Here is a 25569-nt window from a genome sequence, read left to right as displayed (position 1 = left end):
CAATGTTTTTGAATGAAACGCGGATTGAAGTTTTATGAATTTTGGCCGTGACATGTGCTCACCGCCCCCGCACTGCACCATTCACAGTTTCCAGCTAATTATTAGAAACTCTAATTTAATACAACCCGGGAGTTTTCGCAAAAAGTTTGTGCAAACTACTGATCGCGTGAAAGTCAGATATGAAACACAATACTATAATGCCGTACAGAATTGTATTTCGCGTAGATAAATTAATTTTTATTATAATTTTGATTTTTTAAAAGTTTGTTTAAAAAGTGCGTTGAAGCGATGGTTTCTCAGTTGCAAATGATGTTTGCAAAATGTAAATTTTCGTTAAGAACGGTTCTGAGCTGAGTTGAAAAAGTCGGGACCGGTGAATACGTGTGCTGCGTAAGCACCCGCACACCCGTAGCCTTGCACGGCGGCGGCAGCGGTGGCGGCAGCTCGGTCCCGCGCCGGGAAAACCGACGCAAGGCACGGAGCGAAAGCCTCGCGCGTCCTCGCAGTGCATCGCCGCTAGCATCGACGGACGGTCTCGCATTTTCCGCCGGCGCTCCAGCGCCCGACGAGCTCCGCGCACGACACCGCACGCCAGTCGCCGCACCGCACCGGCCGCCCCCGGATCGCTTGTGACTGTTTCGAAGTCGGGTCGGTCCCGCGATCGCATTAATTACGCAACGCGCGCGGTCTAGTCAGTCGAGTGCACGTGAAGAGCGCGGCTTCATCTCGCGGCGCGGAATCACCGAGAGGCGGCGGCGGCGGGCGGCAGAAGGCGAACTCCTGCGGAAATATGCATGTACCCAAGGTAACCGAAATTGTGTTTGGCGAATGCATTCGATGTTGTTCAATCACAGCCGCCTTCCTGCAAGTCTCCTCCATCCCAGTCTGTGTGTCTGCTTATCGGCCGCAATGTGTTTGTCTTGTTCGCCACCCCCTACGGCGGGCGCAATGATGTAACCGGAAGTGTGGATGCGCGAGAGACAAGATTAAACTAAGATTCGACTGATTAAATGTCTCGAGCGACACGAGCGTACATTATGTTATCAAACGCGCGCGTTTTCTAATTAAACGAAAACACGGCGTGATGCGCGATCGGCCGCGAGCTTTAATGCTCGTCGTACGTATTGTGTTCGCTGCTTCAACAAGTTTTAACTTTCTGCTTGCTAATTTATTACGAAATCAAACGCCATCCCCCTGGCAAGCGCCATAATACAAGTTCGGCGCGAGTTGTTCGCGTAATTTTAATCGCGCAAATTTCGTCTTCGTATCGGAAATCGGCTTAAATCACACAAACAAAGCGCAACTTTGCGGAAGCTTTCAAGTCAAACACAATTTTCATGCGGCCCAAGTTGGCGCAAGATGCGGTATTACCGGAATGCCCGAGAGCCTTCGTTTTTGTCTCAGTCACCGGCTTAGTCTCCGCATGCCATGCGATAAAAATCGGAATTTCATCACATAACTTGTTATTTTCATCACGGAATTCATCCGTAGTCGGCTAACGTCTCAGCCGGGGAAGTTACTTCAAAGACGAAGAGTTTGTTGTGCACTTAATGCGCCATTTCTTTTCCGTCAAGCACAACTCATAGGAAAGTTTCTGCTGACAATAACACTTCTTTATTGCATGCATCCCTTATATTTCACCCGCACATCAACGCAATTGTCCGTTCAGGGATTCAGGCGCGCCTTTTAAAAGAAGTCAACATTATTATTATGTTCATTTTTCTGCGTTCCGGGCTTTATTTCGCGTTATTTATAGACATTTATTCCATCAGCGAGCTTTCGCTTCCGGAGTCTTCTGGTCGGTTGGTCGCTAGGTCGGTCGATGCAGTATTAATTTACCGTTTGTTCTTCGATTTCTTAACAGTTTCCATAGTGGCGGTTATTTTTTGCTTTTCATTGTGACAAAACACATCGCCATCGGGCGCCAACGACGCCGTCCGCGATAAGAAACTCGCGCGCTTGCGGCGAAATTGTCTGTTATTCCTGTCTTCTGCGCGCCTCCGTTCTTATTACATTAGGGTCAATTAAACGGCAATTGTTTCACATGCGCGCGCCCGCGTCGAGCCGATGCGAAAACCGCGCGCATTATGTAGATGTACGAGCGCAATGAGTCTTGCTCCCGGCGGGCTCGCATTCATTTTAATTCACAACACTTTCGTTGATTTGATCATCACGCATGTAATTGCTCAACTGAGAACGCCGCCCAAGAATGGCCGGCACGAAACCGTTTTGTGTATAATCAGTAAAAACATCCGAAATAAAAAAAGAAGAAAAAACAATGTCGTTGGTCACAAATTGCGCTCGAATCAAATTATTCGTGGTCGAGTTGAGTTTTGGTCAAAATCTATGTCAACAGCAAATTGACTCGGAAATGCCCGAGGCGAAATGTTACTCGAAACACAAGCGCGTAATAATGGCACAATGGGAAAATTCGTGAACGTCACGCAGCTTGTCGACATTTAAATAATTTAGCGCGGCGTAAATAAATAATACACGATTGCATTCGTGTCGGGACAAAGGCGGCTAATCCGCGCTCGCGGTAAAAATCATCAAAATGAGCAGAATATTCCAATGCATATTACCTAATTATCCAAGGATTGTGGTTATTACCTGCGCGGTTAACAACTCACACAGTTTGCATTTCATATATTGACAAGTAATCAGCATGGGTTAAGTTAATACATTTATTAATTATATCAAACTAATATATTTACTCATGAATTAAATTCAATTGAATTGGAAGCCAGACAATATTAATAGTATTATTGACTTAGTTAGTCAGTCGTAGGTAATAGTTGTTCGCATTTAAATTGAACGTAAACATATCCTAATTACCTTTGTCGAACAAAACTTTAATTTCAAGCTTAACTTTGTGATGTTCACCGTCATTCGTGACCGATGCACGTGGCAAGGGCTTAGCGAAAATTGAAATGTCCAGCAATGTCAATGAATGACCGAGACTGGCGTCCAGAATGAGTTTAATTGAAAACGCGAAAAAGTGTGCGTGTGTGGACATGTGGCATTAGCATTTCACATGTGAGCGCATGAATACCGGCACACATGTTGTTCTTAATATTGGGCCGCCGTGGAATTGAAAGGGACGTCGCCCTTCGTGTAGAATCCAATGAATAAATAATGCACTCACGTTTGTCGGTTTTCAGTCTTGTGGAAACCGTGTTACACGCGCTCGCCATGGTTACGTGCGTCTTTATTTTTATTTAATGTTACGAAGGTGATAGATGATTGTGATTGGGGAAGATTTAAATAATAATGACAGTGTGTGGTGGTAAATGCCACTCGGGTACAGAGGGAAAATATCACGCTCGTGGAAACCTTTTGTTTCATTCAGTAATTGGTAAACTGATACGCGGCGAGGTTGATTCGGTTGAAATAACTTGTTTCGGTACAAAACTGCTGTAAACCCACCACCGAATGAAATTTCGCTGTTTGCTTTTCCGCAACATTTATCATTTCGCCCGGTTGGCCAAAATCCTGGACATCCTGTGCAATAGATTTCCACGCTGTTTTTAGTTTTGCAGTTTTGCAGCCGCGGCGACATTAAAAGTTTGCACGCGTTACATAATAGCGTCGTTTGTTCGCGCTGGACGAAAGTTTTACCCGCATTCGCCATCCGGTATCACTCCCAGATTAGCGCCGGCAAGCAACACGGAAATTTCCAACAGAAGTATAAATAATTCACACGCCGAGGTGAGAAGTTACTCGGATGTCTCCGAAGTTCGCAGCAGACGCAATGCGATGACATTGCACGCGTCTTCAACGTTGACGTTCTAAGGCCTCAAGTGGCGCGCTGTTCAAGTTTCATCCGCATGGAGAATAGCTTGGCATCGGCGAATTTATATTCATGTGAGCACAGCCCGAGGTGACAAACAAGCCATCGAGGTCTCTGAAGGCTCCAACAACCGCTTCGCATCGATTCGGAATCCACCTATCCATCTCCCGCGCGTCGGTTACACCGCCGCGAAATAATTCGTAGCGTATGAGCAAACACGACGACACCTCGACGCGTCGGTACTCCAGTCAGCACTGTCAACTCGCTATTTTGGACACATAATGCGCAACAATACACACGGGCGCGCGGGTGAATTTATTGATGCGTGCCCTGAAGTACGGACCAGTCTGAAGGTAGTGAGCCTATTACAGTCGCGCATTCAGAACTGGAGTGGTTTATGCTTTGTGAGCGCTTTATGCACTCACTCACGTCCTGGAGTGCGAGTTATACGAGGTCAGCTTGCCGCTGTTAACAATATTCGAACGTCATTCGCATCTGTTATGTCGTTGTAGTCGTTATGGTCGTTATGTCAATACAGATGCACTGATACCAAACGAGCAGCCCGCCCGCCTGTGGCACTGCCTGTAACTTTATTGGGGAGTTTAGTGAATTGGGGCGGCAGGCTATGTTTCGCTGGGTCGGGGGGTATTGTTGGATATTAGGAGTATGGTCGTAAAGTGCCGATTGGGAGTCGATACTCGAACTAACTTAAACTCAACTCCATTCACTCCAGGAGCCCAGGAACATTCAACTTTATTAAAAGGATTTCTTTATTATCAACGCCAACTATTTAAGAAATTTTGTTAGGTTGTAAGGTAAACTTTGGAGCGCAGAGAACTGAAAAAGTGTTTTTTTTTTTCGTTCATAACTCATGAAAATAATGACCGCGCAGGACTAAAACTCTGCATGGATATTAAGTTTCGCCACTTAATACCTGATACTCATCATAACATTGTGTTTGCTCGCACAGCGCTTGCGGAGTATAGAGTTATCAGTACTTAATTGAATTCACGAGTCAATAGATGATGCAAACATGTAAATGTTTACGCTCGTTTTAAAGAATCGCTTCTAGTCCAAACAAGCAGTGCATTTAGTTGTTTTAAGTCGGAGCTGTCGGCTGAAACAACAGCGCGCAAATATTGCGTAAGACCATCCATTCACGTCGACGCACGGCGTGTGCAGGCATTCGCATGAATCATTCGAATGTGTAAGCGCATTTGTCGACTCCAAGACACGACAAAACAAGCGCGGCAAGCACGGAAATCCTTCGAGCTGCTGCCGAATCCCTCACGCAGCATTCACAACATGCGCTGCGGCTGTTAATAGGGATTAATGCCACCGTCTCGATGTGCCTTGGGCGGTGTGTTTATATTACCGCGGACGTTCGAATGTTTAAAACTGGACTAATTCATATCTGACCTGGATGTGCGCGCCTGCCGTTGGGCAGCGCCGAGCGTTGTTTTCGCTCTTCCGGCGAAAAGCAACCACAACAAAATATCCATACGCTCGGAAGCAGATGAGCGTGGAGAAGCGAAGGACGTGTAGTAAAAACGTCGGCACGGCGGCGGCGGTAGTGGTGTGACGGCACAATGAGTGCCGCTGGAAAAAAATATCATAGAAAAATCGATGCGGCCACGAATTTTCCGCGCTACTTGACGCGCTCACCTTGATGATGTGTTCTCTCGCAGCCGCCCCACAGACGCCCGCCGCCCTTTCATTCCACTATATTAGTTTATCAACCTGAGAGGACGGCGGGCGCGCGGCAAAAAATCAATAAATTATGCTTCTTAAATTTGCGTCAGCTAACAGCCAGAGACTAAACCCCCGGCGGCCGTATTTACAATGCTTGCATCCGACCGGCGGACCGACCAACCCATCGTTGCTATCGCTACCATCAGGTGGTGTGTAGGGCTGCAGGATTCCGGTCGCTGGTGTGAACATGGGCGAGAAATAGAAGCTTTGGCGGGACAAAATGCGGAGGCGGCGGCAGGAAGCGTCCGTATGCCGGCGCCGACGTTTCCCGCTTTACATTTATTCACCTCACACTTTTCGCACATATTTCCACGCGGCGCGCATAGTCCTTGCGATGCGCGAAGCGATTGCTTCAATATTTCATGCGGGAACGCACATTCTCGCACCGTGTTCCCGGTAACACACGGACAGTGTACGTGGGAAGATGCAGAATTTCCCCGGAGCGGTTGAAGCGATGCACACGCCAGGGGGAACAATGAATATTTGACCTACTTGTCGCTGCATAAAGCATAACGCGTGCGTTTCGAGGTGTCTATGTGTCCGTAGATTTGTGCATGAACTGTTGCAAATGCTTACCATCCTTAACACTTCCTCGCTAAGCCCCAAAGCGGCGCAAATGAGCAAACCACACATTGCAAGCGATTAGTAGCAAGTCCGAGTAGGCAAATGGACTGAATTCGTTACCAGCACATTGTATGCATAAAACAAATTGCAAAATATGAGCCATCATACGCAGGCAAATTTAATTAAAGTGATAATTTCGCTCGGTGGCGACACCAGAAGGTTTTTCCTGACATTTCTGACTTGTTGTATTCTCCCCGACCGCTTAAGAGCACGCACTCTAGCTCTGACGGAGTGGCACTTGCTTTAGCGGCCAGCCGAGTTTAATTAAAACTGCATTCGATTGCCTGATGCACGAGATGATGGCACTCACGAGAACCGGAAGCAACCGGAACGGAAAAAGCGAACACTCCGCCTAATGACTAAATCTTGTCGGTAGCGGAATTTCGGCCACGCTAGCCGGTAAAAACACGTCTCGATGGTAATCTCCCGTCCCGAACGGGACTCGGAAAAAAGTCGGAAAGGTGGGGGGGACCAGGAAACTACTCGCCTGGGTCGTGCCGGCAAATCTCTGGGATGATTACAATGTACTCGTTCGTATAGCACGCGCCGAGCGAGGAAGGAAGGAAACTTTCGTGCGGAATCAGAAAGAAATCATTACATGAGCGGCAGGAGCGATAGAAGGCGACGAAAAAGCGACCAGAGGAAAACTAGCAAATAGCATCCAGACGCCAGGCTAATTTAAATGAAAACCCCGCCGACTCGAACAGCATCTTGTTATAACTTTGCTTAAGTTAACTTCAATTTACTTTCGTTATGAGCAGCCCAGCGTGAAAACTAACCGCGGCAAGCGCACAAAGCCACCGTTGAAGTTTTGGGTAACTTTCAGCCGGAAAACAAAAGGCAATATCGAGTGCAGACCTTCGGCGGCCGCAGCGGGTCTGCTGTATTGGTGTTATCGGCGTGATTCGAAAATGTATCACGTGCGTGTTTGGTTTGGGTCAGAGTTAGCAAAGATTTGAATTGAGTGCGAGCTGACCCAAATACGTGACGGATTTTATTAGGGTTCATATTTATTGATGTTTCATGTGACAACGGCGGGCGGCGGTGGGTCGCGCGCGCGATATTGAACTTGACGTTAACAAAAGACCCGCCGACCGGGAAAAATGCAAAAACACGCGCGCGTCGCCGCCGCCGGGCAAAACATGCAAATTGAGATGGAACCACTCGCTCAATCTAATTATTTATTCATGTTACAAGGGCAATGAAATTTTTCACTCTCCAGGTTTATTAAGGGAAAAAAATTCAATTTTTGACGCAACTCGATTTCGAGCAGATTGATTGAACGCATAAAAAGTCTGTTAGTTAAAGCCGAATCATGCATGCATACTCTTTCGATTGCGTATGGATAAAATCAGCATCAACACAAGGCGATAACAAAGTGACGAATTCATATTCAATATTCATTGCATGTTTATTTTTAGAACAATTTGCATTGCTCGAAATCAGTTGAAGTTACAAACTAGTTTCGCGAAAATCGCTCGCGACTCAATGTAATTGTTATTTTCTAGTGTTATTCGTACGGTAATTATTCAATGGGAAACGAGCAGACTCAAAACAGAAAGTTTACCTGCTTGAATTCCTTATCCAAGCTCATTAGGCGTAATGAAACATTCAAGGAATAAATTGCAAATCGATTTGTACGCCCATGTAAAACACTTGGCACAGCAACAACAACAGCGCACGAGAAAATCACAATTATTTAACTAAATAATTAATTAAAATGTTGTTATTGTTCGGTGCGGAGAAAAGTTTTATTTTTAGCCTTGTTGTTTCAAACAACTCGGTTAATTAAATACGCTAGTTTATTGAACTATAAATTAATGCGGAACATTACATTTACACTTTATAACTAATTCAATACGTGGAATTTAATTCGGTTTGAATGTAGTTTCTTTCGGAAACTGTGTACTTTGACGGAAATTCGTTAGGTGCAGCTACTTGACTCCTAAGCATACTTATTCTTGTATAAAGTATGCTGTGCATCCACTTTGGGGGTAGTACTTGATGCCAGTCTAGTAGCATTTCGGTGAAGTATTATTTCCCAGTTGGAATCCGCTTTGGACGGCGTTTTGTACCGAGATCGAATTCAAATCGATTTCAATTCCGCATGTGTTTCAAGATAGCACTGATTTGGAAACTGATGGCCTCGGTGCTCTATTTAACACGATCCCATCTCTCATGGGAGCATCAGTTCAATAGGTTGTGGCGCAAAACTTGGAATGATTACTCATCAATTGAATTAGTTGGAGCGCGGTGCTTGTTGCGTGTTTAGCATGCACTATTACGCATTGAATGTCATTGAAAATTGTTGCTTTGATTTAGATAAATGTTACTCACACCCAACACCACAAATGCATTTTGCTTGCGCAACGCAAGCTGCGTTTCTGTAAGTGAAATGAAATAGATTTTCGAATTGCGGATCGCTTGTCAATCGCACACATTTTATGCAATTTATACATTCGACGAAAAATAGATTTCATATAATAATGCAGTATTGATACGGAGACCTTTTCCGCAAAGCGTGCAACGAACAGGACGCGTGCACCTAATAATATTTATTTATTTCGAGAATGCGAAGAACAACAAGTGACACAACCTTTGTGGAAGTAAATATAATATTACAAACGTCATTTTTATCGTTTGGTTACTCGAAATATTCGCGAAATAATACAAAGCGCATTGTGAGTTCTATTTTAATTAGAAGCAATATTTAGTTTATATATTGTTCGCATATTTTGACCCACATTCGGGTTCAACGTCCGCATGAAATAATTGGAATTAAACGCATAACGCTGACTGAATAAATTTATTTGTGTTTGTTGCAAAACGCACGAGTTTTTAATGCAACGCGACGTGACAATTGTTTTTATTTTGTTTCGATATTGATTTTTTAATTTATCGAAACGTTAGGCAACTCATAAAACAAATGTGCGTGCTGCTTTTGAAGTTGACGTTGCATATATGGACTCGAGAGGTTTTTTTCTCTCGTAAATTTAATAATTACGAATACATGGATTTTGGTGGTGGATTTTGAAATATTTATTTAATTTGTGGCAATTTTCGGGTTTATCGCATATCTTTTGGCACGTGCCATGAAATTTTGGGGCGAGGCAAAGGGACGGCTGGTTTTAATCCGGATTAATAATACCCGCAGTCCGGATATTCATCCCTGATTGATGTAACAACCGATTAGCTGGGAACCTATACCGCCACCAATCACATTAGGTTTACAACAATGTTAACCCTGCAAATGGAAATTAGCGGGGGCAATTTGGTAAGCGGGAAAAATAGCACTTGTTGAGTGGCTCTGATCGCGCCGTCCCCGCGGTCCAACAGGCGGTGCGGGTCGCCGGAGAACCTGCTCGAAATGCGGTCGGGTAATATACACAAACGGTGCGGCGTCGAGGATCGATGCTTCGAAAACCGGGCCGCTGGAGGCAGCGCCGTCCGCCGGCACTCTGGGGTGTTCGCGTCGCGTGGGAAATGCACGCGCGAACGGAACTCGCATGATGAGCGAGATCGAATTATGCTCGCGCATAGCAGAAACTTGCATCCAGTGAGGCGTGAGACGAAGCGCCCAACGCAGGACGACGGATGAAGAAGTATCGACGCGAGCCGGCATTCCACATATGATGCGATGGACTTTTCTGTCGAGGGACAACGGAAGCCCCTGCATTCTGCATGAAGTCGCACAAGTCACCAGCGAGGAAATAAACGCACGAGTTTCCGCCTGAAGAATTCCAGGCGGTCACAGGTGCAGGTAAACACGCCGAAGAAATATGAAAATATGTGTCGCAGAGTGTCGCAGAGGGCGAGATGGATCGGGATTCGCGCGCCGATGGGCAAACAACTAAATAGGTCCACCGGAAATGCGGAAACTCGAGCGCAAATTCGCGCGACGTAGGCACGGACAGATCAAAGTGGCCGACAAACTCAAAATATAGACCACCCGCACCATCCTCCTCCCGGCAATCTATTCGCAGCCGGGCGACGCGGCTAGCGGCAAAATGCGAAAACGTGAAAAGGAAATCGTCGAGGAGAGCGAATGCAAGCAACGGCCGGAAATTATAATTGAAACATGTTATATTCGCTCGTGCTTCTCTGCACACCCCCGCCAGCACATTATCACATGGAAGTGGAAATGCTTGCATCCACAAATCTAAAATCAACCAGTTCCCGCCACGCGCGCGTCCAGCGGAAATGCAAAGATGCATCCGAAGGAAATTCGGCACGGCGGGTGATTTAGTTTTCCATCTGTGTTAATATTTGCTCAACACCTTGCGGCTGCCTCAAAGGTCGCTGAAAGGGAGCAACTGGTTGTGGTGGAAGTTTGCGCGCCGAGTGTTGGAGATTCAATTGCCATTAAAACAACTTCGATGTGCGTGATGCGCATAAAACGGGTCAATTCCATGCAGATTCGAACCGGAACCATACAACCGCTTATGCTTTTCGATCTTGACCCGCGCGCCACTATCTTAAATCCCGCCACGCAATCGCACTAAAACCACCACTCGCATAATTCCACCGTGAATATTACTCTTTAGTGTTTTGTAGTTCTTGCCGTATGCGGTTTGTGTCACGCTTCACCCGATTAAGATCTGGGTCGCGACGAAATGTACCTATCCTAATTGAACTCAAGGGTCACTCCAAACCGCGTTTTCTTCCAAGATTTCCTTCCGGCACCTTCGCAAGTTGTCTCATGAGACACTGCCGTCTCGAAACACCTAATTGCAGCAATTACGCGCGCAATTAGCGTAAGCACACGCCGCTAATTTGCCTTGCGGTGGCTCGCAGCGCGAAACGCGCACATCAGCGCATCTCGCGAATAATAAACTAAGCAAATAAGTTTAATCAAGTTAATGCCCGCACGAGGTCTTCTCTGATTGCAGCGGGCAGAAAACGGACGCGTGAATTATTAACAATCACGTGCCGTTGTGGAGGTAGTTGGTAGTCACTAGTCAAGATAAACAACGTAATAGCAACGCCACACGGGTGCGAAAGAAGCGGCGAATGAGGAAACAAACAAACTAATGAAACCTTGCATTTTCTTTGACGGCGAGATCAAAAAGCGGGCGTGGGCAGACGCGAAAATTAGAAAAATCAAACAATCCACCTTTTCGAGCGTGCAACAAGTATCTTTTGCGCTCATAAATATTGACATTGAAAATAAAATTTGTGCAAATATTACAAAAGAATTTCAATTGCCGCTTTTCTTTCTGCGCTATCAAACAACTGGATGCTATGTTTAGACTATAATTACGTCTGCTATTGTGAACGGTGCACTTGTTGCGCACTTTATCATCATTTTTTCCTGGCTGGATTGTTGTGTATTTCAAGGGCAGAAAATTGAATTCTGCGTTTGATATCCGTAAAATGCAAGCGATTTTTTCAATCGCGTTTGATGTACTTTGTAAACAATACACAAGAAAACACAACAATGAACTCGATGTTTTTAGCAGCGCGCAAGGTTATACAGCTTCTTAAAAGTCTGCTTCCGAGGAAAAGTTTATTTTCGATTCACAAAAAGGGTCACAAAAGTTAAAATCCTTTGCGGCTGCCTGGGAAAAGTGTATTTTTATTCTTTAAGTAGTCTTATCAAGAACAACGTTACATTTATAAACAAATTCTTGTTTTTTTTTTTTGTTTCTTCCACTGAAATACCGCCTACATTTTTCTCGTGTTGTACAAATGATGAGATGTAGGTAGTAGACGCTTCCTACATTAATCTCTGTAACCGGGCAGCTTTACTTCCAACCCGAAAATTGAGACTAATGAAGAAACAAGTCCGAGAATAGGGAAAGCATTGATAATAATAATTGCTAACATTTGTTTTTGCTGGTCGTGTTGGCGCATGCAACTCAGTGAGTTAACTAACGTTAACGCCGAGAGGGTTTTCACACCGGAACGTTGTCGACTGTAATGCGGCGGTAATTAATTCAAAGCCACGAAGCGACAGTAGTCCAACGCTCGTCCTCGTATTTGCAATTGGATTGAATTTTCCAGTAATTGTTTACCAATCGAATGTGCGCGCTGAAATTCGCCGAGTGAATCTCTCGCCATCTTCGCAGAAGAAAGCCGGATAACAGCATTGCGATATCCTGGCGATAGATGATGACATATTGCAAACAAACAGCGACGCCAACGTAAACACCCACGCGGTGGGCCGGTTGCAATGCGCCCACCGGACGGGATAAAGTCGTTGTCGGGTTCCAGGCATCTCCCACCGCTGTTTGTGTTCGGGTTGCAACGCGGGGGTGTTATTTCTGGCGAACGCTGCGCAGCGGCAAATCGCAGCAACGCTCGCAACGATAACATTAATTAATTAATTAATTAATTAATCAACTAATTATCGGCGCAAGCGTTCAATTTGTACAACACGATGTTTTTTTATATATTGTTGATTTCCGTTCGGCGTCGATGGTGAATCAACAAATTTCGAATCGACGCACAAAAGGAAAAAAGCCCGAAGGCGACATAATACTTCGCAATACTGTGTCCCGACAGGGGGATGTCCGATGCGCAGATAAATGTGTAAATACCATGTCGAGGAGTGGTATTTACAAACGTGCCGGGCGCTGGATTTATTTTGATTGGATTTCGCGCATTCGGTTGCCAGAAACGCAATATCCGGCATTGTCTGCGTTCGAAGCGCGGCTTTTTCGAACATGTGCTCGCGGGGAGGAAAATCAATACGCCCCGCGTGACAAGACACGTCGAAAACGCGTAATTGCTCATGAATTTGATGAACTGTTAACAGCATTAAGCGATCGTAGGCGGCGCGAGCGAGAACGCAGCCACGCCGTGGAAGTTGCTACTTCGTCTGTTATTCGGATAGCTACTTATGTGATTAAACTTCAAACTTTCAGTCACATTGTCGGTGAATCGATGCGACATTTAGCCGGAGCGCACGACTTTCTACCTCGTCGTTTTTATTACTCTTGACATTGTAATATGATTAGACTCGTGCGTTTTTGCGTTGCAAATTGCGACTTTATAAGACAGAGTTTATTTACCGAAGCGCCAGTTTGAGTTCGAGTTATACTCGCAACTTCTTTTTGATTAAGGACGCGCGTTTTAAGACCTACGACAATATTTGCATTCGAGTGCCACCGCTGAGAGAGAGATTAAGCCGCGAGCAAACAAATTTCCGAAGGCGGTGCTGAACGCGGTGCGTTAGACGCCTTCAAACGGCGCTGCACCAAATCGTTTCGAAACGATTGAACAAAGCTCGGAGCACAAACTCTATTATCGCCGGTGCGCGTGTGCGCCCACTAGCAACCAGCAGTCACACAACTTTAACTTTGCATTTGTTGCAGGACTAATGGAAGCACGTAATGGAATTTGGCTTCTCGGCGAGGACGTTCCTGCTGATAATTTCAACGCTCGCGGTATCGATATGCGACGGAGAAGGAAGCGACACCATTCCGAAGGTGAGTGCGCGAATTCAATCGCTCAATCATTTCGACAGCCAAATAGACATTTCGATAGTTTTCAATTGAATTCAGACCTCGACTGCGCCGAGTTTAATTGATTTGTGCTCTGATTTGGTCGCATTCATCGCACACAACAATTTTCTGCACTGTTGCAGGCAGTGCTTTTAATTTGTGGCACAGTAGATGGCGTACGCTGCGTTGTTTTTGTTTCTTGGTCACTTTTTGGCTCTTGGAGCGTACTTTTCGAAAGTTTTTGGCACGAGTTCGAGATGTTTATGCAGTCGGAACGCGGCGAGGATTTTGTTTACATCCGTCGCTTGGGTGCTCGTGGAGCGCACATTAATCAATCAATTTCGAAGGCTGCTTCTGCATTCGCTGACTTCCCCCGGCTAGGTGGATATGGCTATAATCAGCAACTTTTTCCGTCCAAGTTTTTTTTCTGTTAAATTGGAATCCCGGGAAAACTCCGTTCCGAATGCGCCGCTGCTGACCTGAAATATAAACCCAGTTTGAATAGATGAATAGATGCGCGCTTCGCAGGTAATTAGTGCGATGCAAATTCTATTTCCAGCGTATACTACGCAGAATATATCAAATTGAAAGCGCAAAAGTGCATTGAAGCATATTTTGCAAACATCAAAGTTCGTCCATCGTCTGGGTCTCTCTCGGTCTAGGTCTAGGTCATTGTCAATGCCATAGTCTGACACGTGTCTGGTTCAAGGTGGGCGACCTCATCTCACAGCTTCCGCATCTCACTTGAAGATTCCTTCCCGTTGCATACCTGCTGTGATCCCCGGTGGCGGGCTGCAAATCCTTCTGTGATCCAACGTGCGAAATCTCTCGCTGGATTTGTGCGTCAATGTTAGTTATGCTCAACCGAACGTTAAACATGTTTGCGCCAACAAAGGGACTAATATCCCTCGCAGCGGCGAGCACATAAAACGCTCAACGTTCTACATAACAAAATGTAATATTCATAACATTGACATGTACGCCGAGTAACCGTTTACGAGTGCGGGCGGCTTTTGTGCCTGCGCTCACTTCATATTTCATCGTATGAGAGGGCGGCTGACATCGCGGTGGGGTGGAATTTTATAGATTAATTCGTTGCGTGGTTTTTAAGGTGATGTTCATATTTATATAGCAATTTGATATGTTATTCACGTCGACGAGTCATAAACGCAGCCGTAATGTGCGGCGTACTTACCATCTCACAAGGTCTTTAACTTCGTGTTATTATGCATGAATTGGAAAAGATATGGTAAGATGAACTCGTAAATTGGTTAATCTTAATAACAGAAATAACATGTGTACTGCACACATTAAATAAAGCCGTATTACTAGTTATTTTTGCATTTTGCACGCAAATATTTTTTTTAATGGAATTTTTAACTTTTAAAAGCAAATATACATCATCTATCAAATGTTTCAAGCCAAATATATCCTAATACGTATTTCCTAGAATTGTTTGCCTTTTTTCTGCTGTTTTTTGTTTTCATATGAAAATTGTGCAGCCATATTACCGCGATCCCTCAAGGTACTTATTTTCGTGCCGGATTTGTGTTTGTTAGTCAAATACGACTTTTAACGTTTTCCATTCGATTTAATACCCCGAGTTAAAAATAAACGCAAAAGCATTTGTTTACTAAATGGCAATCGTTTCGAATAACGCGTATTTACGAATACAGTTTATGAGCGCGAGCGCACGCGTGTGTGTGGACGAAAAATCGCACGCGGGAAAACTCGCGGTGCTCGGCGCTTTTTCCAGGTCGACGCATTCCTATCCTACCTGAAACTCGATAGGCTTCGAGATAATTTATTGGTCAATTTGTGCGACGTATCCGCTCAGGTTGCGTCGCCCAGTATAGCATAAAAGTATTCATATTTCAAGCATCCCGCAGCACGCGTCGAACAAAAAAAATCGCAGTATATAAAACGTAAATCAAAACGATTCGTTGGTTGACGCAAACGCGAATAGAACTACGATGAATATATCGACAGAAAAAAAGCAATTGCGTGCGTGGATTACACCCGTCGATCGGCGAACAATGACCCTAATCAGTGATTGCCCCGCTCAAAAATAAAATTAAATAGTGTGCGCGCTCCATTCCTCTGTGGACGCCGATGTTATTTTCCGCGCTTCGTGCTCGCTGAGCGCTTGATGCGATCTCCACGGGCAAATTGCACATTGCTGGAAACGCTTTATGATTATTTTTGATCCGTGATAGCGAGCGCGCGCGCGCGCTCTTGTAATCATGTTTGTATCCGATTGTCCGATGCGAAACTGGCTACGAATAGATTCAGATTCAACACCGCGATTATTGCCCGTTGCTAAAATAATACGATCGGAGAGGTGCGCGGGCCAGTAGGTCGCGCACGGAGGGAATTCAATCCGCCTGAAAGGGATCAACGCGCGCGCTGTCCTGCTGCGGACGTCATCGCGTTCGTCTTTGTGCGAAATCTGAATGGGAAATTGAATTGAAAGCTCTTTGGCGATTTTTCCTCAAACGCGCGACAATGCAGCGCGGTATTCATGAATGTGCGTCACACATCTGCAGCTGAATGGCAGCCCATCGAATGCACCAAATCGTTTTCTTGCGCGCGACAGACTTCAACGCGACTTACGTCTGCCCACACGGCGAGTGAACTCGCTGTCACGCTGGTCGAATTCTAGTAATCACGTCATCACGTGTCAATCGATGCGAAAACAATGTAATTTACTAAGCGGCGCACTGTCACGAAAGTGAGATACAAAGTCAAGTCAACAAACTGAGTAATGACTCTACTAGACGAACGAAATGAACTGCAATAACTCATTTTGAGAGTGCTTTGTTTGCCGCGTCATGCAATACACACACACAAATTTCAAGCAATTTGATTGAGATAGTGATTAATTTCGGTTTTATTATTGCTGTTCTCATGCATTAGGATGTGGTGGAAGTAAACTTGAAGCAGATACGCGACGTGTCGACCAACAGCTTTGGCGATCTCTGCATCACCGAACAATTCCGCCTGCTGTCGGTGCCCATCGACGCTCAGCGCTACGATGCCGCCCGACAGAAAGCAGATCTCGCCGCCATGCTCCTGCAGGACCTCGGACTGGTGCATCACAACGGTGAGTCATACAACAACAACAAAAAATAAATGCACACAAAACATCAACCAACGCTTACTCTATCAACTTTATTTCTCATCAACGCACAGCCAACCAACCACAAAACAAAATCCAATCAAAAATATAAGAACGAAAACAATTGCCTAATAATTAAATGCGCGCCCGGGATTATCGCGAGTCAATAATAGAACAATATTAAAACACGACAAGGTATATAGATACGACTTATCGCCGATGATAATGATCAATAATTAAAATGCTAATTTCACTCGTTGATTTTGCCGAAATACAAGACAACGCGTCGCTTATCAAATACGTAACCCGACAATCAGCGTGCGCGTGAAGTTTTTAATTGCCATTTAAAAAAGTGCAAATGCGCCGTAAACAATCGAGATAGATCAATCGAAGGGTATTGTTTCATCTTGATGCGGCTGGATAAACGTTTTCTATAGAAATTTTTCACTCGACTGATAATTTAACTTGAAATATTAATCTCGACGATAAATATTTTCTAGCAAAGGAATCGGATCGCGCGAATAAAATATCGAAAGCCATCGACACCGACGATTCATATTTCAGCATATTTATAACAATATTTATCCTCTCCGCTAGCTGTTAGTCACGTTTATTTAGCAATTACGGCAAAACGATGATTTAATCAAATGTTGGCATAGACTTATCATGAAAATGAACTGAGGCGATCTATTCCGGGACGTTCGGCGCCGGTGTCTTCTTCAGGTGCTGCTTATATTTCATCTCGGTGACGACATTATTGTAGAGAATGCTTTCGTTGCGCGTTACACCGATTCCAGCGACCTTCGCAGTGCGGATGTACTTCCTAGCATCGTCTTCGTCATCGTCTTCCTGGTACTTTGTGTCATCGGCACCCGCAGCGCCGTTATATTGGTCCCAATGATGGTTTTCGATAGAGATGCTACTGCGTGTGCTCAAATCCTGACTCTCCTGCTTGCGATGACCACGCACGCTACCATTGGTGCTATGTGCGTGCACTGGTGCTACACCAGCACTGGAATCGCACGATTGTCCTGCGGCGGATATCCTCGGAATCATCTGCGACTGACGCATCTTGTTCTCTTCCATCTGTTGACCATACTTTTGGTACTGGTTGAAATGATTAGGTGTGATGGTGGCGTAGATGTGACCCGAAGCAATGGTGGCGATGACACCTTTGATCTTGGTATTACCTCCGCCGGGTTGCCCATCGGATGGGTTTATAGGTGGCGGTTCAGAGTGGAATTGCTTCTGTGGGTTATAATTGCAGTTAGCTTCATGTTCGATGATCTCCTGGCCGAACCTATAGCGTTCCTGACACCCATTCATTCTGTAGGAGCATTTGATGATAAAACAGTCTAGGAGTTCTTCCAGGGGTTTGTCGCGGATCACTGGTGGTGCTTGCAGGTCAGGCCCACAGCGGTAACAGATGTAGGTACCATTAGGGCGGATGAATATTGGTAGAGCCGAGAGATAGCCAAAGCAGTGAACGCAAGTGATGAGTTCGTGGGTTTTATCATCGGCATTAATGTAGTATAAACCTGAAAATAAATTGATTTACTTCCGAGGTCTTTATTTTTGATATTCAAAGGTTTTACCTTTAGGTTTTGGTGGGGGTAGATTTTCCACGCCACAGCGTCTCCAACAGGAGCAACATCCCTCCGCTCCGTATTCACACTTCAACTCATGCAGGCCCATTTCGTGGCGCTCCAGCACCCGGTTGCACTTGTCGAACTTGCAGGGGAAGACAAAATAGTTGGCGACATCTTCAAAGGCGACACTACGCACAGCCTGCATCGACGACAGGTGACCGCGTGAGCAGCGCCCGCAACGCACCTCGTTGTTGGGCAGGATACGCACCGGGTCGACGGACAAATAGTCCCGGCACTGGGAGCACACAAGGCGCAACAGGATCTGCCGTGGCGGCAGCTGCTTCGGGCGGCTCATCCTGTGATGGGTTCGTCGTGTTCTGCACTGCTCCGCGTCCGGACGTACACTAAACGACCGTCGGTGCCACTAATTAAACTAGCAAGCTCCAATAATCGCGACGGTCTTCGGCGGCGCGCATTATTTAATTTAATTGCGAGCGCATTAATTATGCGCCGCGCACAACTCGTAAGACTTCGCTGGCGGGCGGAACTAGCAACTCGGAACTCGGAACTAGATGAATGTATGCGTTTGCCGATGGCGTCGCGCTTTACTGCTCACCAGTCGTCGGAGTGCCGAATATTCATGCGGATGATGACGTTATCGTCGTTAAGAGCGCAAACGTAATAAACTTACAACAAAGCAGTAAACGCACTCAAGGCGATCTGCCACCCGAGTGGGAATCGAGTACGTGTAGCCGACAAAATAGCGTGATAGCGTTTTGACAAACAAATAACCATAATCAATGATATCCACCTCCGGATTCATCTAATAGATAACAGCGTTATATGGCACGCTCGTATGTCGGTAATTATCGCGCGCACTAATCACTCACACTAACGCAAAATCACCGAATCACTAGGCTATCGTCTAACCCAAGAAAATCAGCGAAATAAAAATCCACGGAAACGCCTGCCTGATTATTGCGCATTTGATGCTACGATGATAAAATACCATTCCACTTATGTGTCAACTTATTGATTGCTTGGATGAGATTAGATAATTAGTTTTTATCATCAAATGCTTGCGATGAAGCCGCTTTGAATTAGAGCACACGGTGTTTATACACGAATTTGATTTCGCTGCCCGCATTCATGCCACATATACCCCACACAACACACTTTACCGAAGTTCAATGTGCATCACATTGCTAATTTTAGCGATAACGCGAGCAAGGTGTAACAATATTTTATTTATGCTGAAATTTCAATACCACCAAGTGAGTCACTTGCCGCGCGTTGCTTACTCAACCGAAATTCATTACAGTACTACGCGTACGTTTTGCTTCAACTTACTTTATTGGATTCCGTGGAGTCAACATGTTTGCAACTTACGTCGACACGGCCATATTTTATTCGTATCTTATTATGTATTTAGTATTTATACTTCTATGCTTTGATGTTTATTCGCGATAAAAACTTTGTTCACTTTTGCTGCGTATTAATTTCTGGCTTAAATGTCGCGGAATATTCAACGTTGAGTCATTCCGATTGCAAAAAAAAAATAATGATTAATTGGAGCAATAAAATCACAATTGATGAATTTACGATTATGGTTCATTTAATCTAGCAGTAAATAACTTAAAAATTCCGAATTTAGTCAAAATATTAAATATAACATGATTTTATTTAGAATATATTTGTGTCATGCATTCGATTAGAAGCGTAGCATCGTGTGAATGTCCACCAACAAATCTATTCAGCAATGTTCAATTGAGCTGTGGAACAATTGCAGGCCTCCAGGACGCGATCTCGCGCAACCTATTGGTGTCAGATCAGCACATCCTGTCGGCGCGCGTACTCGCCATCAACGTGACGACCGGCGAGCTGCAGAACTGCGCCTGGTGGCGGCGGCAGGCGATGGAGATGGGCGGCCCGCGACGGCTGACGGAAAACACGCCGCATATTGGACAACGACCGGATGCTGAATACCCATGGTACGTTTCCCGCGTGCGTCGAATCGATATCGTGCCGTCTGGACTATTTCGGGAATATATACGCATTGTCACAAACAACTTGTTATATTGTGATGAATTTTGGTGCGTGTTTACAGGTATGAGGATGCGGATAGTACACCAGCGCTCCGATCACCAAAATTCATGCCCAGTCCAACGAACATCTCCTACAGCGGCTGGTGGACATATCCGTACTATTCCTGCGCCGAACGCAAGTGGTTGATTTCGTATAGCGTACCCATTCCGTCACAAGGCAGACATGGGTACACCTGATCAATTATTTTCGTTTGCGGTGCAAAAAAATGATATATTTATCATTTTTCAGAACAAAGGGCTTTTTGAGTCTGGACATCGACGTTTCCAACTTGGAAGTGAACCAATGCGAAGAGTCCGAGAGTAGCAACGAGGTGGACATCCTCCATGGCACCCACAAATGTCATAATTCAACATCCAAGGTACTTTGAACCATCAAAGTTTCACAAGTACAATATTATGAAATATGAATGTTTCCAGTGTCTTTATCAACAAAATCAGTCAGAGGGTACCTGGAAAACAGGATGTTACATGTGCAAATGTCGCGATGGTTTTTATACAACTCATAATGACGGTTTATTCAATGGAACCCTCGTTGAGGTTGCTTACTCAGAACACTTGGAGAACTCAAGTGAAGTTTGGTCACAGGTATTTGGGTGCCTGCAGTGTGCACCCGGATGTAAAGTCTGTAAAGGCCCTGAACCATGTCTGGCTACATATCATTGGCCGTTTAGGTAATACCAGTGCTTCCTTTATTGAAGGTATTTCAATTTCACTTCTAATGATTCCAGAATAACTCTACTCGTATTCAGCGTCACTTGCGCTTTCTGTACTGTCATTCTCATCATCTACATGTTTCAACATCGCAAGTTGAAGGTCTTCAAAGTGGCCAGTCCTATATTTTTGTCTATCACGTTATTAGGATGTGCTACCATGTACCTGGAGGTATGCCCGTAATTTGCTTATTATACAACAGGAATGAATCATTGAATGCGATGTTTTATTTTTAGATGGCTGCAATTTATCCTGTATTGGATATGTATGCCTGTGTTGCAACTAAATGGTCTAGACATTTAGGTTTCTGCATCACGTACACAGCCCTCCTGATGAAGACTTGGCGGGTGTCGCTCACCTATCGAGTGAAGTCAGCGCACAAAGTCAAGCTGACGGACAAACAACTGCTTCAGTGGATGGTACCCATTTTGCTGGTGATGCTCATCTACCTGAGCACTTGGACGTTGAGCGCCACACCCGTTGCCGAGGAAATCGAAGATCAGGAAGGGCTGAAATTCAAACAGTGCTCATACAATTGGTGGGACCATAGTCTTGCCATTGGTAAGCTCCATATTAGAATATAGCACTGCTAAAATTTTACATGTTGCAATGTTTTAAGGTGAAGTTCTGTTTCTTGCGTGGGGTATTCGTGTATGTTATAATGTAAGGAACGCCGAATCTTTGTTCAATGAAGCGCGCTTGATCAGCTACGCAATTTATAACATTGCTCTGGTCAATTGCACGATGGTTGCATTCCAGTGAGTTGCCATCCAACCGCATTGAATGTTATTGTTACTATCGTCATTATCACACTGCTTTGTGTTCTAGTTTATTGATATTTCCCAAAGCTGGACCTGATATTAAGTATTTGTTGGGCTTCGCCCGCACACAAATGTCCACGACTGTCACAATCGCTCTCGTCTTTGGACCGAAGGTAAAAATCAACACGTTCGATTCGCTGAAGCTGTTTGCGCTTTAGTCACACGCCAGTCAATTTGTTTTTATGTACTGTCAGGTAATAAGAGTGCTCAAAGGGCAAGGCGATCAATGGGATAACCGTGCGAGGAGTCGCGGCGTGACTGCATCGTTCTCCTTGAACGGAATTGGGTTGGTCCCTGAGGAGCCGCCAGATTTATATCAAGAAAACGAAGAATTGAAGGTATGCAGCTGCATTTTGCAAGTACTGCTAGATGTACTATTATATTGTGACTGTATGGTCCCTTGGGGAATTTATTTCAACCGATTTGATTTCTATAGGAGGAGATCCAGAAGTTGGCCGGGCAGATTGAATTCATGAAAATCGTTCACATGGAAATGAACAACAGGCATGTGAAGCCGAAAACTGGCGGATACTTTAGCTCACTCGCTGCTCCCGCGATTCAAAGTCCAATGGCGAAAGCCGGCTGTCTACTGGCGAAAACCAGCAGTGACGATTTATAAATCAATCGTAAATCATCCAGATCCCTAATGATTCATTTTGCATAAATATAATTTAAGGTCTTTGCATTGAACAAAAGTCATGATAGTCAAATTGAGTAATATAATGCATGTTGTGTTAAAAAAGCTGCCCTATTCCCGAAGATGTCTCCGTCAATGGTGTGGAACTGTTACCTACCATGATTGTTACCACTTAAAACTTGATGTATGCACAATGAAGACATCAAACAAGCCATTCGCAAACATTCACCTAAGAAGCGACACAAAACGCTTAAAAAAAACTTTAAAAACTGAAAGCAGTTCAATTAAAACACGTCTTGTCTGACTGTCGACTGATTTTTTAAACCGTTTTAAATGTAATTTAATGCTTCAAGGATTATAATTGTGATCGTGAGTATGGCGCGCGTTGAAGAATTAAAGTGACGACTATTAGCGACAAATCGTAGTGAAATTTTGAAGATGCTATATTATAAAGAAAAAAAAAACTTACAAATCTAGATGTGGATATGGAATGAAATGGAAATCGAGAATTGAAAGTTTAAAGACACGTTAAAGTTTGTAGGATGTTAGAATTAGTGCGTTAAGAAGTTACTGAAAGTTTACACACGTTGAAATAATTGTGCGCAATTATGTGAAGATGTCGATTAATGCAAGCGCATGCAATTTGATCCAATTGATTGCTAGGGATAGAGGAAACGCAGAGATCAATTCACGGAATACTCGTTGATATGTTTACAATAAGCAAACTTTCAAACAGAATGACAATATTTGCAATTACTAGCAGTGATGTGACAAAAAAAAACACACTAGAAATTTATCGTATCAGAACAAAGCTATTTTCAATGAAATTAGAACTGAAGTAGAATTAATGCGAATTACGTAACTAAGCTAGATAGGCGTAGCATAAGGTTAAATCAAAGACAAAAACAAACAACTTTAAGCTAAAATGACACAAGCGAAATAAAAGACAAGTAACCGATGAATTAGCACGATTTCACTTTGGACAGGAAATGTTAGGGCGCCGCCCGAAAGTAGATGTTTCTTTCGCGTTAAACTGCAATTACCCAAGTATATAATTGAATGTTCATATGCAAGCTGTCGTAAATTTACCGTAAATATGTACCTGCGATTAAAATTACCTTGCAATTTGCAATTTTTAATGATTTTATATGCAGTTGCTTTTATTACTGTGTTTTTATACTGGTTTTATTCGTGCAAGCGTCTGATGGGTGCACATTTCCAGAAACACTCATGAAATTTCACATTTTTTTAACCAACGCGATGAAATTTCACGGATAGTACAAATATAAATTTAAGAGAATTGTATATCATCGTTACGATAAAAAAAAAAACAATTATACTAAGTCCCATTAGATTAGGTAAAAGAAAGTGTTTATGAGTAATGCTAGATTAAATTAGATAATTAAAGCGTGGGAATAAAATATATCTAAATGTGTGTATTGTGTTGTATTATCAAAATTAGATTCGAAACAAAATTGAACTTCAACCTTATGTTAAGTAACAAGAAGAGAACAAATGATATCATTATTATAGAATAATCGTGCAAATAGCACGAATCATATCGTTTATATGAGCCCTTTGCGACTGATTCGTACTAATTGATATGTTTTAGGCAAAACTAGTTCTAATATTGTGTGTGTGGGTTGAAATTTCGCAGCGTTGGAAAAAATGTGAATTTTAATGACTGGAAACTTGAGACGCTTTCAAATCACAGAGTTATATGCTCATTTTATTTTTTATATAACAAAAACGTTTTTGATCAATTTCTCTAGTCACGTACGCAATTATTATTTATGTTGATTATGTTTATTCTTGTTATGTTTGGTAAAATGTTACACATTTGTTGGCATGCGTGAAGTGTTATCGGCGCATTCACGCATGCGAATGCAAATCAAATTCAATTCAATTAGCATGTTGAATAAAGGTAACTGTTACGTTTGGGTTTCGTTAATTTTATTCCAAAAAAGCCACGGATCGCAATCGCGACTTAAGTGTGATGTGCGCGTTGTGACGTATCCGTTTCTTTCTTGCTGGCCACTCTGCGACGTCTATTCACATATTCGCATATATTATCACGAACTAAATGGGTATACGTAAATGTTTGTTCTATGCAAAACTACTACTCAACGGAAATTCAACTTCACATTCAATTACTCGTACAAATTAACAAAAAAAAATTCCAGACGAAATTCGATGTTCACGCCGCACGGCCAAAGAATGTTACTATTTACAATGATAGCATGATATGATATGCGTTAGGTTACGATGTGAATACTGTTTAGAGCGCATTTCGATGCATTAAGTAAACGTTAGAATTTGGTAATGTTAACACGAGTTTAACTTATCACGCACACCTATGAGTACACATTTGGGTTGGCGTTTCCATCTGAGACAGCAATTGTCGAATGGAAGCAAACGGCGCGAGCGCGTGTTACGGTTTAGGACTTAACTTTAAGGATAATGATAGATATATGTGTGTATAACTAAATCAAGTCAAATAACTACTAAGTACACAGAGATAATTAAGATGAATGATACAATATTATAAGATTTAATGTTGTTAACAATGTTATTTATGTAAAAGAATATAACGATATATTTTTGGTGTTATATGACAAATATATGATGAATATTTTGTGTTTTAACTTTGCTTCTGATGATTGCCACCTGTCAAAACATTTTTATTTGTACTTTTTGTTGTTTTGTGTTGTTATAATAAGTTTTTCATTCATCTACGCTGATATTTCAACTTAAAAACGACATGCTAGCGTCATCTAGTGTCTATTTATTGAGTTATACATATAAATACATTCGGTTATTTTTTAGGTTCTTGTTTATCTTGTTTTTGTATGTTTATACGGACTCGGATGCTTCTCATTCAATTCAATTGCGCATTCACTGCGAATAATTTAAAAATGAATCCTGGATGGCGCTAGGATGCACTTTTTGACTAGAAATGATTGATCGTTGTTATCGC

The 25569-nt window shown here is 43.6% G+C and overlaps 2 protein-coding genes and 1 long non-coding RNA gene across 3 annotated transcripts; 1 reads left to right on the top strand and 2 right to left on the bottom strand.

Moving 5' to 3' along the window:
* Positions 1 to 518: 518 nt before the first annotated feature.
* On the top strand, positions 519 to 25237 carry LOC135803799 (probable G-protein coupled receptor CG31760). Its single transcript, XM_065317505.1, has 13 exons — positions 519 to 805; positions 13483 to 13596; positions 16528 to 16714; positions 20108 to 20309; positions 20426 to 20590; positions 20653 to 20782; positions 20841 to 21094; positions 21152 to 21305; positions 21371 to 21695; positions 21754 to 21892; positions 21963 to 22068; positions 22150 to 22293; positions 22392 to 25237. Exons 2-13 carry the CDS (start codon positions 13501 to 13503, stop codon positions 22572 to 22574), a joined length of 2085 nt encoding a protein of 694 aa, XP_065173577.1. The 5' UTR covers positions 519 to 805; positions 13483 to 13500; the 3' UTR covers positions 22575 to 25237.
* LOC135792778 (uncharacterized) lies at positions 7890 to 8583 on the bottom strand. The gene is made up of 2 exons (XR_010548468.1): positions 8504 to 8583; positions 7890 to 8444 (listed from the first exon to the last, which is right to left on the bottom strand). It is a non-coding gene; the product is annotated as an uncharacterized lncRNA (long non-coding RNA).
* Positions 16764 to 19648, bottom strand: LOC135803809 (uncharacterized). The gene is made up of 2 exons (XM_065317513.1): positions 18325 to 19648; positions 16764 to 18267 (listed from the first exon to the last, which is right to left on the bottom strand). The coding sequence occupies exons 1-2, from the start codon at positions 18671 to 18673 to the stop codon at positions 17417 to 17419; spliced, it is 1200 nt and encodes a 399-aa protein (XP_065173585.1). The 5' UTR covers positions 18674 to 19648; the 3' UTR covers positions 16764 to 17416.
* Positions 25238 to 25569: the final 332 nt, after the last annotated feature.

This window comes from Atheta coriaria, unplaced genomic scaffold (assembly GCF_025399875.1).
Source record: "Atheta coriaria isolate IRGN ID8LTWV9N9 unplaced genomic scaffold, Caltech_Dcor_3.1 hic_scaffold_1_pilon, whole genome shotgun sequence".
Lineage (NCBI taxonomy): Eukaryota > Metazoa > Arthropoda > Insecta > Coleoptera > Staphylinidae > Dalotia > Dalotia coriaria.
Note: the sequence above shows the minus strand (reverse complement) of the source record. Positions and strands in the feature narration are given on the sequence as shown.

Coding starts and splice junctions, on each gene's coding strand:
- LOC135803799 (XM_065317505.1), top strand. CDS start 13,501: ATGGAATTTGGCTTCTCGGCGAGGACGTTCCTGCTGATAATTTCAACG. Junction 21,696..21,753: donor GGACCATAGTCTTGCCATTG/GTAAGCTCCATA, acceptor CAATGTTTTAAG/GTGAAGTTCTGTTTCTTGCG. Junction 22,294..22,391: donor AAGAAAACGAAGAATTGAAG/GTATGCAGCTGC, acceptor TGATTTCTATAG/GAGGAGATCCAGAAGTTGGC.
- LOC135803809 (XM_065317513.1), bottom strand. CDS start 18,673: ATGAGCCGCCCGAAGCAGCTGCCGCCACGGCAGATCCTGTTGCGCCTT. Junction 18,268..18,324: donor ACCCCCACCAAAACCTAAAG/GTAAAACCTTTG, acceptor ATTTATTTTCAG/GTTTATACTACATTAATGCC.